This window comes from Hyperolius riggenbachi, chromosome 5, assembly GCF_040937935.1.
Source record: "Hyperolius riggenbachi isolate aHypRig1 chromosome 5, aHypRig1.pri, whole genome shotgun sequence".
NCBI classification, from domain to species: Eukaryota; Metazoa; Chordata; class Amphibia; order Anura; family Hyperoliidae; genus Hyperolius; species Hyperolius riggenbachi.
The window spans coordinates 305,737,573-305,753,121 of record NC_090650.1 but is presented as its reverse complement, the minus strand read 5'-3'; the positions used below and the strand labels follow the sequence as shown (position 1 = coordinate 305,753,121).

Genomic DNA, 15,549 nt, shown 5'->3' with positions numbered 1-15,549 from the left:
TGCAGTCACAGACTTCAGTGCCTGTTATCCGGAACTCAGGCAACCGGAATTCTCCACTAACCAGCATGCCTGCAAGGATAACTGGTACCGTGTTTTGGGTTTGCAGGGGGGGGGGTTGAAAGCCATAAAATGCTCACCAAGCCTCCAGCAACTTCTTTTAGCCTTCCTGTAGCACCTAACAACTTTCCAATGGCCTCTGTGCTGGTTGCCGGCATGTCATGTGACCAAACACGGTCAGGTGACACACCAGGAGTTGCCAAAAGTATTGGGATGCCATCCAAACCCTTGAATATGGGTGTTACAATAACTTCCATGGTCACAGGTATATGAAATCAAGCACCAGGGCATGTATATTACTTACACAAACATTTGTGAAAGAATGGATCACTGTCAGGAGCTCAGTGAATTCCAGCATGGTACCATGATAGGATGCCACCCGTGCAATAAGTCCATTCATGAAACATCCATACTACTAAAAACAGTATTTTATAGTCAGCTGCTATAAGAAAGTGGAACCAATTGGTAACAGCAGCAAGTCAGCCACAAAGCGGTGAGCCAGGTAAATCACAGAGCAGAGGTCAGCGTATACTGAGTAGCACAATGAGCAGAAATCACCAACTTTCTGCAATAGCTGCACACTGTAACCCTCTGCAATAGGTACAGAGTGCCAAACGTTGTATGGTCTGCAGCTTAGCTCGCAAATAGTGCATAGAGAGTTTGGCCCAGTGCACACCAAAAACCTCAGCAGATCCTCAAACCGCTAGAGGTTTTTGATGCAGATTTCAGAGCGATTCTAGGCATGTTTTCTAAACATGTCTATTGTTTTTGGGAGCGTTTTTGTGTAGCAGATTACAAATATTGTTACAGTAAAAGCTGTTACTGAACAGCTTCTGTAACAAAAAACGCCTGGAAATCCGCTCTGATCTACCGTTTTTCAGAGCGGTTTCCCACTTTCCTATACTTTAACATTGAGGCAGAAACGCCTCAGAAATCTAAAAAATGCTGCAGCCCCCGAGTTTGCATTTGTAGAAAAAACGACCCGCTCTAGTGTGCACCATCCCATTCACTTTCATTAGCCAAGCGGTTTTCCCCCTGCAAGCGTTTTAAAAAACGCTTCAGAACCGCTCTGGTGTGCACCAGCCCTCACTTGGGTTCCATGGGTGAGCAGCTGCATCCAGGCCTTACATCACCATCTCTGGCAATCTAATGGGTGTTATAGTAGTGGATGATTGGTGTCAGGACACCTTCTGGGGAAAAGACACAGGAAACAAAAAACACGGGAGCCCAATAGTGTAATAGGTTTAGTCAAAATTGTCAATGTAGAAGATGAGAATCTATTCACAAGAGTGGGTTGCAGGGGGGCAACCGACCACAGGAAGCAGGTGGAGACAATTAACCCGACTCCACTCGGGGAGGTCACTAAGGACCTGGATGCGGTTGCTCTCCTTGGAAAAAAGGGAGGCAGATGTCCACCGTGGTGTAAACCACATATGTTCTGCCTCCACCCCTCACACGGGTATCGTATGGGGGTTAGGGATGCACTAAAGGGTTTAAAGAGGCGCCCTGGTGATATATAAAAGCGTTTAAAAGCAGTTTTAAAACCGAGAAAGGTTTGAGGTTGCTTACCTCAAGGACGACAAATCTTTGTAGGGACAAAAGATTTTATTGGTAGCACAGGCTACCTGTGCTACCAATAAAAATTTTTGTCCCTACAAAGATTTGTCGTCCTTGAGGTAAGCAACCTCAAACCTTTCTCGGTTTTAAAACTGCTTTTAAATGCTTTTATATACCACCAGGGCGCCTCTTTAAACCATTTAGTGAATCTAATGGGTGACCCTGGGTTTGGCAGATGCCAAGAGAACAGTACTTGCCTGACTGCTTGGTGCCAAGTGTAAAGTTTGGCGGAGGAGGGATTATGGTGTTGAGTTGTTTTTCAAGGGTTAGACTTGCCACCTTTGTTCCAGTGAAAGGAATACCAGGATACCGAGACGTTTTGCACAATTTCATGCTCCCAACTTTGTGAGAACAGTTTGGGGGTATTCCAACATGATGCCAGTGCATAAAGCAAAGTCCTTATGGACATTGAGGAGCAAGTTTGATGTGGAGGAATTTGACGGCTCAGAGCACTGGCCTCAGCCCATTTGAACACCTTTTGCAGTAAATTAGAGTGGCGACTGAACCAGGCCTTCTTGTCCAACATCAGTGCCTGACCTCACAAAAAAAGAATGGTCACAAATTTCCATAAACACACTCCTAAACCTTGAGGAAAATCTTCCCAGTAGAGATAAACCTGTTATGGCTACAAGGGGTAGGCCAGCTCCATATTATTTAGCTTCTGGTTTAATGATGGGATCTCATACTAGTTAATGTGTGTACAGGCAGCTGTACCAATACATTTGGCAATACAGGTATAGTGTATGCATTCAATTAGAAGAAACAGCTTGCAGCACACACAGACGGGGCTTATCTGTCTCTGTGGGTATGCTGCAAGTCAGGATGGTGATGTATCACTGATATCTGCAAATTTGTCATCTTATGCACTACTGATGTAAAGTAACTTTCAACCGGATAAAATTATGCTTGGAATCACTGGTGCCCACGCCTGTTTCTTGTAATTGAAGGCATTTGAATGTTGTCTACACACATGGAGGCACAGTGTTTAAAGCCATTTTCTGGATGGTCTGGAAGCATCGTCTCCGCATCTGGCCTGAGTGCGAGGAGTACTTCTCTCTTGTTGCTGACAAGTATAGTGCATGTCCAGGTTCTATACAGTATTTAGAGTGGAATTTAAAGTTCTCTGTTCTTATGAAAACACTGAGAAAAAACTGCAGTCTTGGACCTCTGTGAAAGCTTGTTGAGCCCACTCAGCAGAGAGGTCTGGGACACTGTGACTGCTGTAGGCATTCTTGCCGTTACTGTAACGATTGGTGTCAGCACGCAGAGAGAATCTGATTATTGGTGATCTGCAGTATCACCAAGAATGCAGATATATACCTGATTATTGATGATCTGCAGAATCACCGATAATACAGATATATTGCTAACCTCTGGACATCTATAGGTATGTGAGTGTTTGGTGTAACAGTAGTACTTTGAGTAATGCACCTGCCGAGCAGGTGATAATAGGCAGTAAAGGAATACTGCTCTTGAGGACACAGGAACCTTCCAGCAGCCTGAGACTCTCAAAGGGGTGGAGTCAGGCTGGAGATGGGAAGGACCAGAAAGTGAGTGACACCTGAAGGTGGATGTCACTATCTGTTCTGGAGACTATCTCTTAAGAGGAGAGATAGCTCTCGAGGTCGGGCACGCCTGGTCGGTAACACACGGACAGATAAAGTACAAAGACAGAAGACTGATTCGGTATCCAGGGCAAGCAGGGTTTGGCAACGGAGTATCAGATATGCGAGGTACCGAATCAGAGGACAGAGGAGTAGTCAGGAAAGCAATAAGTCATAACAGATATCAAACAATGCCTAGTCTGGGTGTGAGGTCCGTGGTCTCTACACCCTGGAACTAGTCTGAGGTATAACAGAATGATCGTACAAGTTCCCTAGTCTTGGGTGCGAGGTCCGTGGTCTCAGCACCCTGGAACTAGTCTGGAGTATAACACAAATGACAATACAGTTCCCTAGTCTTGGGTGCTAGGTCCGTGGTCTCAGCACCCTGGAACTAGTCTGGAGTATAACACAAATGATAATACAGTTCCCTAGTCTGGGTGTGAGGTCCGTGGTCTCTACACCCTAGAACTAGCCTAAGCATAAACAGAATAACAGTACAAGTAATCTGGCTCAGTGTGAATTCCCAGGTCCACCTGGTTCAAACACACTGTTGGATCTGACTAAGGTCTGAGTGCTTCCACGTAGTGTTCGCAATGGCAGACAACTTGCAACTGGCCAGCAGTAACTATATATGGAGTAGTGCTCTCAGCACCACCCCTAATTGATCAACCAATAGTATCCTGCTCTGGAGTCAGCTGATCGGCGTGATGATCTCCCCATGCCCAGTATAAGAGTTCTGCCTCTCAGCGCGCGCGCGTGTATTCCTAAGCCTGTGTGCACTAACACAGCGTTTCCCAACCGCTGTGCCGCGGCACACTAGTGTGCCGCGGCATGTTGCCTGGTGTGCCGTGCGTTCCTACTGTATGTAGAACGCAGGAGGGGGAAAGCAGCGCTAGAAGGAGGGGCAGTGGAGGCAGCGGTGGGGAGGGGGGAAATATCCCCCCCCTCCCTCACCTGGGACCCCTCCTTCTGCCTCTCTCCCCCTCCATTTATGGGTGGCAAGTGCGGGGTCGGCGGCGGGGAGGCACGCGGAGAATTACTCACCACTTCCGCGTTCCAAGCGCCGGCAGCGTCATGTCGTCAGATCTCCGCCTTCAATGCCGCCCACTGTGCTTCCGCTAATCAGGAAGCACAGTGGGCGGCATTGAAGGCGGAGATCTGACGACATGACGCTGCCGGCGCTTGGAACGCAGAAGTGGTAAGTCTGCGCATGTCTCCCCGCCGCCGAGCCGCCCCGCACTTGCCACCGATAAATGGAGGGGGAGAGAGGCAGAAGGAGGGGTCCCAGGTGAGGGAGGGGGGGGATATTTCCCCCCTCCCCACCGCTGCCTCCACTGCCCCTCCTTCTAGCGCTGCTTCCCCCCTCCTGGGCATCTATACTGGGGGCAACTGTACTAGCTATACTGGGGGCAACTGTACTAGCTATACTGGGGGCAACTAAACTAGTTATACTGGGGGCAACTAAACTAGCTATACTGGGGGCAATTAAACTAGCTACACTGGGGGCAACTAAACTAGCTACACTGGGGGCAACTAAACTAGCTACACTGGGGGCAATTAAACTAGCTATACTGGGGGCAATTAAACTAGCTATACTGGTGGCAACTAAACTAGCTACACTGGGGGCAACTAAACTAGCTACACTGGGGGCAACTATACTAGCTATACTGGGGCACTACCTACCTATACTGGGCACTATGCTAGCTATGCTGGGCACTATACTAGCTATACTGGGCACCATACTAGCTATCTGGGCACTATACTAGCTATCTGGGCACTATAGTAGCTATACCGGGCACTACCTACCTATACTGGGGCACTACCTATCCATACTGGGACTATACTAGCTATACTGGGGTAACTATACTAACCATACTGGGGCAACTAAACTCCCTATACTGGGGCAACTATGCTAGCTATGCAGCCGCACCCCAGCCCCCCCCCCCATAGCCTGCTACACACGGCACTGTCCACTAGGTCGCGCAAACACCCGCGCGCCCCCCGCCGTTCCCCGGAGAAAAATATGGTCAGAAAGTGTTCCCCGGGCCGGAAAAGGTTGGGAACCACTGCACTAACAGACTCAGCCACACCAGACCCACGCTGCCGCGTGCAAACCGCCGCGCTGGACGCGGAACCAGCCGCCTTACTGTTATTACATGCGGCGGCTTTTCCGTGTTCTGCTCTGTTACCAGACGCACGCTTCTGCTTGCAAACCGCCGCATTGGACGCGGAATCAGCCGCCTCCTCAGCAGCACACGCGGCGGCTTTTCCGCGTTCTCTCACAGTTACTAATGCAGACTGCTACATGATGGACTGCTCTCTTTATTTTACTTTACATCGATTTTAAGTCACACATTAGCAGCAATTGGCCTGCATTTAGCAAAGTGATTTAAAGTGTGCCTGAGCTGAGTGAAAAAAAAAAAAAAAGATACCTTAGAAGAGGGAAGCCTCTGGATCCAGCAGAGGCTTTCCCACATCCTACAGGCGCCCACTGTTGCAGCAAGTGGACCCCCAGAACATACATACAAGACCTTGCTCCTCTTCATGCACAAGCACAGCCATATTGCGCCTGGGTGAGTATGGCTGTGCCTGCTCAGTAAGCTCCGTGCTACTGCACGTGTGACCATGCTCACGCAGCTGCAACATGGTTGCATTTGTGCATGAAGAGGAGTGCGGCCATAATCTTCAAAAGGGTCCTGTGGCAGTGGTTCTCTGGAGGATCCCTCTTCGTAGGTAAGTATCTTATTTTTTTTATTTAACTACTTCCCGACTGCTCCACGCCAATTGGCGTGAGCAGAGCGGCAGCCCCAAGACCGTTCCACGCTGATTGGCGTGAACGGCCTTTTATGCGGCTAGCAGGAGATCGCGCGCAAGCTGCGCGCGTATCTCCTGCTTGGGGGCAAAGCTTCAGTCTCCGAGCGGCAAACACCGCTCGGGAGTGTTACTTTGTACAGCGCTGCGATCTAAAGCAGCGCTGTACTGGGGACAGCCGTGTGACACGGCTGTCCCCCCCGGCCCACAGGAGAGCGATCGGCTCTCATAGGCTGAAGCCTATGACAGCCGATCGCGTCATTGGCTGGCTGGCTGGGGGGAGGGAGAAAAAGGAATGGAAAAAAATAGTACATTTTATTAAAAAATAAATTACATATTTATAAAAAAAATTTAACAATGTGGGGCGACCAGACCCCACCAACAGAGAGCTCTGTTGGGGGGGAATAACTTGTGTGCTGTGTTGTGCGGCCCTGCAGCTTGGCCTTAAAGTTGCAGTGGCCCAATTAACTAAAAATGGCCTGGTCACTAGGGGGGTTTAACGCCACGGTCCTCAAGTGGTTAAAGTCAATGGGAATCGAAAAGTAAAAAAGCAGCCAGATACTTGCCTAAGGAGAGAGAGGGCTCTGGGCCCTATAGAGCCTTCCCGTTCCTTTCCTGGTCCCTGTTCCAGCGCTGGCTCCCTGGTAGCAGTATTCAACCAATCTGGTCAAATACTACTCTATTCCCCCGCCGCTGAGGACTTGGGAAGTCTTCGGAAGCCAGAGTGCTCCTGAAGACAGGCCACTCTATACTGCGCATGCGCAGCGCCCTCTCTCGCGCACGTAGCATGGAGCCACCTGTCTTTTGGAGGACATGACTCGCGAAGACTTACGAAGTCTCCCGTGGTGGGGGATTCAAACACGGGAGCCAGCGCTTAACGGAGTGGACCAGGAGAGGAGTGAGAAGGCTCTATAGAACCCAGAGCCTTCGCTCTCATTGGGTAAGTATCTGACTGTTTTTTTTTTTTTTAAATTCCCAATGACTTTACGGCTAACCTCAAGTTATCTTTAAAGTATCTGCTGTTTTGTACTAATCAGTATCTCTTCATAGGCACAAGCTTTATGGAACTCAGCCGTATGAGGTTGTAGCTATAGGCATAGCAAATCATGTGGCTATTATCGGACTCAGCAAATCATTGTAGATGATTTTAATGATTAATGTATAGTTTAGTAACCTCTTGCTATTTTCTTATAACTATCTGTAGCATTGGACAATAAGAATTTCTGTTCCCAATCAGTGTATAACAGCCTCAAGAGCCTTTTACTGACACTGAGTTGGCAGGCAGTGTTACTGGAATACAGTATGTTGATTTGTCCACTAACATTCTATCTCATGATCTGCATCTAACCCACAGCAACACCAGACGCAGGAGAGGACCCCAGAGTGACGAGGGCTAAGTTTTTCATCCGAGACGAGTTTTTAGTAAGTACATTTGTTGTACTCCCGATACTTTACCAGATAATAGCCACAATTCACTAAGATTATCTCCTGTCTTTTATAGCGTTTCTGAGCTATTTTCCCTATGGTTATAAATCATTTAGGGGTCAATTGACTAAGGACTGTTTGGTTAAAAAAAAAATATGTCGGTAAAATACCGCATGCTATATTTGAGACGTTTTTCCAAATTCACTAAGATTTCCTCACATGCAGTAAGGGCCCATTCACACTAGGGCAATTAGCGGCCATTTACCGCTAATCGCCAAAACGCTAGTGCTTTTTAAAGCGCTAGTAGTAATTATATGATCTCACTGCTGCCGATTGCAGGCGTTTCACGATTAGCAGCAATCACAAACACGCTATATGCAGCATTTTTCAGCGTTTTGCGAGAGATCCCGATTCGCATGTTATAGAAGCGATAATTGCGATCGTTCATCAAACACGGATTTGTATAGTCATTTTACCGTGATAATTGCCGTAAAATCACTTGCACAAAATTTTGCCTTTTTCAGTTGTCAATGAGCCCTAATAGTTCGGTAATATACTGAAAATGTTGCATCAGTTCACAAAGCTTTGCTTGGTAATGTATCACCAGCTGTAGAGTAGGTCCGGCAGGAAGCTGTGAGTCTTCACAGTCTGCTTCAGTCTGTGAGTAAAAGGATTCCTGCATTCCTTCAGATGGGCATGCATGCCACTAGAGGGCTCTCTTCTCTGTATCGGTATACAGATCTGCACATCTAAAGGGAAACCGAAAAGCCTTTTTTAAAGGGGTTCTTTCACGAAAAAAGTAGGCAGTTAAAAAATGTGACAGATGACAGGTTTTGGGCCAGTCCATCTTTTTAAGGGGGATTCTCAGGGATTTCTTTGTTTTCAACAGCATTTCCTGAACAGAAGTTTAACTGCCAAAATAGCAAGATACCAGCCGGCCTCCCTAATCACTTGCACACTATTATGTCAGTTACATTTTTCAACTGTTGTTCAGGAAATGCTGTTGAAAACAAAGAAAGCCCTGAGAATCCCCCTTAAAAAGATGGACTGGCCCAAAACCTGTCATCTGTCACATTTTGTAACTGCCTACTTTTTTCGCGAAAGAACCCCTTTAATGTCTCCTTCTCCTGCAGAGCATCACATCAAATTGGTTGAGTAGCAGGACCAGGTGGCTCTTCCTATTGGCAGTCTCCATTGTTTATCAATTTTACCGCATGCCGATTGTTAGTTACCGACCTCTCCTGGCTGGAATTAAAATACCAAACATTTTACTTGTTACTGCATGCTGTAATCTTTGTGAAATGACATTAATTGAAGTATTTACCACACAAGTCGGTAATTTACCTGATTAGTCTGTAATTTTACTTTTCAAGGTGTTAATAAGCTTAGTGAATTGGTGTTTGATAAAATGTTAGGCAAAATCTCCTGTTTTCTGCATTACCAAATGTGATAATGCTTTGTGAATTGATCCCTTAGTTTTCACAAAACAATTTACCTCATGCAATCCTTAAATTGAGGATTCTATCCTTAAGTGCTGTTTTTTTAAAGAGTAACTTTTTTAATGACACCTGAATGCAATAAATTGTTCAAAATACCCATTTTTACTTTAATTATCCTGGTTTATCTATATTGGTATTTAACCCCGCTTTCACACTAATGCTTAGCTTACGCTATGAAGTCACTTAGTCTTCTCACCTAGAGCACTCTGGGAGATCAGGTGATGTTCCTGGTCACTTCAGAAAGGAAAAATAAAAACACCTTGCCAGCAATAAAGATGGTGGCATCTCTGATAAATGGATCTTTATGCTGGGTACACACGTTGCAATTTCCCGCTCGATTCGCGGGATCGATTCGATTATTTCCAACATGTTCGATTGAGTTCCGATGGATGCAGCCGTCGATTTTGCATATTAAGTATGCAAAATCGACGGCTGTATCCATCGAAACCCGAGCGAACATGTTGGAAATAATCGAATCGATCCCGCGAATTGAGCGTGAAATCGCAACATGTGTACCCAGCGGTCCATGCGGTAAGCGGTTCGGAACTAATTATTGATAGTCACCGCTTGCAATCAAGAGCATATGATAGAATTTTGCTAGATATTATGAAATTGGGGGATTTTTGACTTGTTTCCTCGGCCCAGAAGGACTCTGACACCACAGCTATCTGTAATGTTTATCCAGAATATATAATGTCACTTCAGAAAGGAAAAATAAAAACACCTTGCCAGCAATAAAGATGGTGGCATCTCTGATAAATGGATCTTTATGCTGGGTACACACGTTGCAATTTCCCGCTCGATTCGCGGGATCGATTTGATTATTTCCAACATGTTCAATTGGGTTCCGATGGATGCAGCCGTCGATTTTGCATATTAAGTATGCAAAATCGACGGCTGTATCCATCGAAACCCGAGCGAACATGTTGGAAATAATCGAATCGATCCCGCGAATTGAGCGTGAAATCGCAACATGTGTACCCAGCGGTCCATGCGGTAAGCGGTTCGGAACTAATTATTGATAGTCACCGCTTGCAATCAAGAGCATATGATAGAATTTTGCTAGATGTTATGAAATTGGGGGATTTTTGACTTGTTTCCTCGGCCCAGAAGGACTCTGACACTTACCACAGCTATCTGTAATGTTTATCCAGAATATATAATGTTCATGTTAATATATTACAGCTGTTAAAGTAAGATGTTTTCTTTTGTCTGTGCAGAGGATAAGTACGGCAAGTGGAGACGGAAGACATTACTGCTATCCTCATTTTACCTGCGCTGTAGACACTGAGAATATACGCAGAGTTTTCAATGACTGTCGAGATATCATCCAGAGAATGCACCTCCGCCAATATGAACTCTTGTAATCATATTCACTGTGGAGCCTGTGGTTTTAAATCCTTTGCCACTTTTCTGTCTCTTTCCTCTGTACTGCTCCACACAGGGTGGAACATCCCTACAGCGCACTTTTTTTCTAGGCTTTGCTTTTATGGGTTTTTTTTAAAGCAAGGATTTTCTTTTTGTTACCAATGTTTCATTTTCCCTTTTTGAAAGAGGGCAACTTGCATCCTTGTATTTATTTTCATGACACCAGGTTTTATCCATTCCACTGTTCCAGTGCTGCTCCCTTCCCTTACTAGGAAACCTATTGGTCCTTATTTCTGGGCGTAGGCTTTGGCAACAGCTGCACCCTTCTAGGATTCAGCATTACTCACAAACGCAGCCACCGTTGCAGAATGCAGGGTTAAAGTCGTAATTCAAAGGTTTTTAAGGTAGTGTGTCTAAGATTGTCAGTTCAGCATATTTCATATAGGAAAACTCCTGCATATGGCTGCCTGCTAGGCTGAGTATGTAGTGGGTGGGTGCTTCATCTACTCTTCAACCTCCTGGTGGGAGAAGCTATTGTATATGTCCAGTTTATTCATTAGATCCAGGGCAGATCTGAATACACACAAACTAGAGCGCTCATCCTCAACACTACAGGTTTATTCAGTAAGGCAGAAAGCTTTGGGCAAAGTGCAGTAAACCACAGCAAGCAATCACAATTCACTTAAATGGTTTCAGTAGACTGGGATTTGGTAACTGCAGTGTGCACAGTGCCATTGCTGGTAGTAGGGCTTTACTGAAGAGGCAGACAAGTGCACCTTTTATTGCATACTGTAGATGTGGCCATTAAGACAGTTGACATAGTTTTATGCAAGAAAATACTTTAAAAAATACTGTCCTACTAGGTATATGTGTCAGTATCAGTCCACATTTGTTGGACTGTTGTAGTGTAGATAGAGAAGAAAACCTTGGCCAACTCCTTAAAAGGAGTCTTCACTACAGTAAGACACAGCTTTAGTACTCTTCATATAGTAATGCTGAGGGCCCACCACTATCCAAAACTCTTGTTGGATGAGGCCATGCCTAGCTACTGTTTGCACTAGTTTGATGACATTGTAGACAGGATGGTCCCAGCAAGCAGCATCATAGATTGATGTGGTGCTGGAATCCATCGTTCCTCTGAATATTAAACAATGACACCTCGAGAAGAACCGTGATCTACAGGAATTATACTGAGAGGCAATATCACACTTTAAAATAGACTACACCTGTTTGCTATTAATCTTAGATATATATATTTATAGAAGGAATTATAGATTGTAAGGAAGGGTAGGCCAATGGACATCACCCTACTGGGGTGAAGATGAGCACTAGTTGAGATGTGCTGTAGAAATCCTGTTCCACAAACAAGGGGCGATACAGTTGTTTAAGCAGTAGCATCGCTTTAAGTGGCTCTCTGAACAAGAAAGGTTACCATTCCACTAAGCCTTAGGCTACCTCTGTTCTTTAGCTTTGTTTATTTTTTTTTTCTTTTGTACCTCTTATGGGCACAAGCCCTTATAATGTGTACCCATCTTTTGGATGGCACTATGCTCAGACTTATCCCTGTGTGGGTTTTATTTTATTATAGCTATTTTTCTTTAACATGACACTGAAGAGTACTTGATGGAGGGGGAAAAAAGAAATAATGCACTTTGTATCAGGTAAAAAAAAATATGAAAAATAAAAAAAAAAAGTTGAAAGAATTATACACACAATGTAGCAGCACCAGAAATATTTATTAATGTCACAGATTTTAGCATTGTTGAGTTGCAGGTCAACTGGTAAAGTGACCTCTGCTCTTTAGCGCCTTTACATGGAGTAGGAGGAGGCTTGGGACATTGCAGAGCAGTGGACTTGCAGGCCTTTTGTGACACTGAGGGGTTTGAAGGATGTTCCGGGATCAGTACATAGAAAAGGTTAACGAAGAGGCAAAGTCAAGCAATTTTTTTTTTTACCTTTTTATTTTTACGGTGTATTGTGGCTAAGTGTTTCTGCACACCTCAGGCATTCAACTGCAGCTGCTTTCAGCCTCTCACTTCAAGGCAGAAAAGAGAAAAAAGACCACCCTCACCAATATTATTTGTTCTGCCCACAAATGATCTTTTTAGCCTTAGATCATTACTGGGCTTTAGTCCTTTATAGAGTTTCTTTTTTTTTTTTTTTTTTCCTTTTTGATTTTGTTTAACTGCTGGTTTATTATAATGTACAGATGTAAAATGTAATATTATTTTGTACAACTTTATTGAAAAAAATAATACTTGTAGAAGATCTTTGTGCCTTGATTATGGCTGTACCTGTAAAATGAGCTAAGATGTAAGTATGTTTTTGATTGCGCTGTACAGCTTGATGTCAAACTTGCCTGCAGCTGTGACTGTGGGTAGGAACTATCTGTAGAATTTAGGTTTTTTTCTGGTTTATATAAAAAAGAAGGAAATGCTCTTTAGTACAAAAAAAAGAAAACAAAAAAAAGTCTAAATTATGCAAATGAACCACTTACCTTTACAAGTAAGGTCCGACTATGACCAGTTGTTGCAGCAAACATACCTTTTTTTGTTTTCCTTCTGTTTGTATGCGCAGGCACGGGAGGAGGTGGTGGAGAGTCTCAGCTTTAAAACAAAAAATATATTGGAATCCATTTCTTTGTTCATATTTGCAGCCTAGTGGTGTTTTAGTGGGAACCAAGGATATTTTTTTAAACATTTCTTTTTAGGAAACCCTTTTTTGATCATATTTGCATGGATGTGACATTCCCAGTATGGCCGCAGGGGTGCTGGGGATGTTGCGTGTGGCAGCATCAGTTTAGGCTTGCTCCCTTCACGGCGGCAGCAGCAGCTGCTGTCGTGCGTCAGTCTTTATAGCACGACCAGGAGGGGAAACAAAAAAGTTGGAAATCTTTGTCTAACCTGATAAATTACAATATGACATTTTAATTTCTCTTTTAATAAAGAGACATTAGAAAGTTGGTTTATTTTAAATATTATAGAATTGATGTGTGACTATTTCTCAAACTTGAATAATTTATGCAAATGTTCTCTAAAGAAGTTGTGGTACAATACTATATATATAAATATATATATAATATAAATATACAAAGCAAGAAACTGCTGTAGCAATAAGGCATGTCCTTTTTAGTAACTATTACACTGCTTTATATTTTATACTTAGGTGTTTTATGTATGTGAGTCTAGATGACCTGAGTCCACGATAACCTGTACATTGTCTATAATTACTGTTGCTATAACAGCGGTAAGGACAAGCCTTTCTAGACAACATCACTTAAGATTTGTTGAATAATGTCAGTCCTCCAGTTGCTGCCTTCCTGTCCACTTGCCCAGTGGGAGGTGCCACGCGATATTTTACAAGACACTGGATACAAAGTTACATTGCTGACAGTTGTCTTGATGTCTAAATTACAAATGTAAAAGCATCTCCAAGAGACTCTGCTAATGTTGTTTGTGTTGGAGCCCCTTATTGGTCACTGTGTGGCTCGCATCAGACCCAGGAGGACTGAGTACCAAAGTAAAGAGTGGTGTATGTATCGGGTATGTACTAGACTGCCGACCACCTTGATTCCCCGTTCCTCTGGCCACACCCCAGTAAACAATTAGGACTGCTTATCTGTAGGGGAGACCTGTACACTTCACGCTGGTGAGAAACATTTTTACATGCTCAACTCTCACCAGTTATTTTTAATTACCTGCCCACCCCTCGTTTTCCACCGTTCATTTTGAAAGACTAAGCTTGTGAGAAGAACACTTGCCTGTTTCATTGAGGCTGAAGATTTATCAAACATAAAAACGGCATACATAATAAATATCATAGACAATCATATTTATTCTTACAAAGTATCACATTGAGCATTAATATCCAGGTTGGCTTGACGAGTGAAGTTTGAACAACAGAAGGCTAGACGTGGCCACAGGCTGACCGTAACCACACAGGGCACATCCGGTATTGTCCTGCCGGGGAGATGGCTATCAAATCAATGAAGGAATTTTCTTTATTTAATTTATAGGTGACAGTCACATATTGTACATGTACATCATTTAATAAATATATATTTGGTAAATTGTACTGGTCTATTCTAGAGAACAAAGCAAAGTAGTATGTTCCATAAAGCGTGGATTGGCTATAAGCTCAGGCAGGCTTCTCTTTGAGCATGAAGAAAGATTTGATGGCAGCGGCTGGTGTCACAAGGAACAGTACATAGATCAGTAGCAGCACGCTCGCTCCAATGTAGATGTACAGGACTGTGTTCTCTGTAGGGATGAAGCATTTGTCAAGTGCAAAGTCTTCAGCTGTGATAAGCCCCTGAGGAAGACAACAAACCTTAACAGCACATCCACTTCATAGTATTCCTAACATAATTATAACCTCTTGGCATTTCTAAAGAATTGTTACTAAAACTGTTGTAATTTTCTGCGTGATTGCACTATGGTGAAGATGAACACGGCTCAGTGAGCTAGCACTACAACTAGGCTGAACACGGCTCAGTGAGTCAGCACTACAGCAAAAGTGAATGCAGCTTACTGAGCCAGCACCAGAGAAGGAGAACGTGGCTCAGTGAGCTAGCGCTACAGGGAGGATGTACACAGCTAAGTGAGATTGCTAACACTACAGTGAGAGTATTTTCATGGAATGATACAGCAGAATTACTCTTCATTTCATTGCTTTGTTCACTTGGTGGGCTGTGTACCACTGTAGCACATCAGGATAAATGTACAGGAAAGGGACCCTTGGCTTCTGGTCACATCTCAGGTTATCATTTTTACACAAGATAACTGATTTATTGCTATGGGTGAAAGGCATTTATTTCTTTCCTTTTCACAGCTATGATAGTTACAGAGCAAACACTACAAATCCATCAGAAGTATGCTTGCTCAGCAGAATACAGCTTTGACCCACCCACACAATCAATAATGGTTGTAAGGGTTAGATTTTGATTCTCAAAAAGTTAAAGCCCAGCTGAATCCAAAACTGACCAAGACAAAGGGCCTGATTCAAGATCACTTTTTCTCCTAAGTTTTCCCCGAGGTAATCCTTTCACATTATAAATAAAATGCCCTTTAAAGGGAAGGTCCAAGCAAAAAAAAAAAATGAGATTCACTTACCTGGGGCTTCTACCAGCCCCATGTAGCCATCCTGTGCCCTTGTAGTCACTCACTGCT

General features: G+C 44.1%; 2 protein-coding genes across 7 annotated transcripts in view; one reads left to right on the top strand and one right to left on the bottom strand.

Annotated features, from left to right (window-relative positions):
• Positions 1 to 14,450, top strand: part of GNAL (G protein subunit alpha L) — a 378,207-nt gene extending 363,757 nt beyond the window's left edge. For all 3 annotated transcript variants that reach the window (XM_068237145.1, XM_068237147.1, XM_068237146.1), the window contains exons 11-12: positions 7,444 to 7,511; positions 10,234 to 14,450. In XM_068237145.1, the coding sequence (XP_068093246.1) occupies positions 7,444 to 7,511; positions 10,234 to 10,380 (215 nt within the window). In that variant the 3' untranslated portion in view covers positions 10,381 to 14,450. The remainder of the gene's footprint in view (positions 1 to 7,443; positions 7,512 to 10,233) is intronic.
• Positions 14,196 to 15,549, bottom strand: part of MPPE1 (metallophosphoesterase 1) — a 61,153-nt gene continuing 59,799 nt past the window's right edge. For all 4 annotated transcript variants that reach the window (XM_068237149.1, XM_068237152.1, XM_068237151.1 and 1 more), the window contains one exon: positions 14,196 to 14,692. In XM_068237149.1, the coding sequence (XP_068093250.1) occupies positions 14,519 to 14,692 (174 nt within the window). In that variant the 3' untranslated portion in view covers positions 14,196 to 14,518. The remainder of the gene's footprint in view (positions 14,693 to 15,549) is intronic.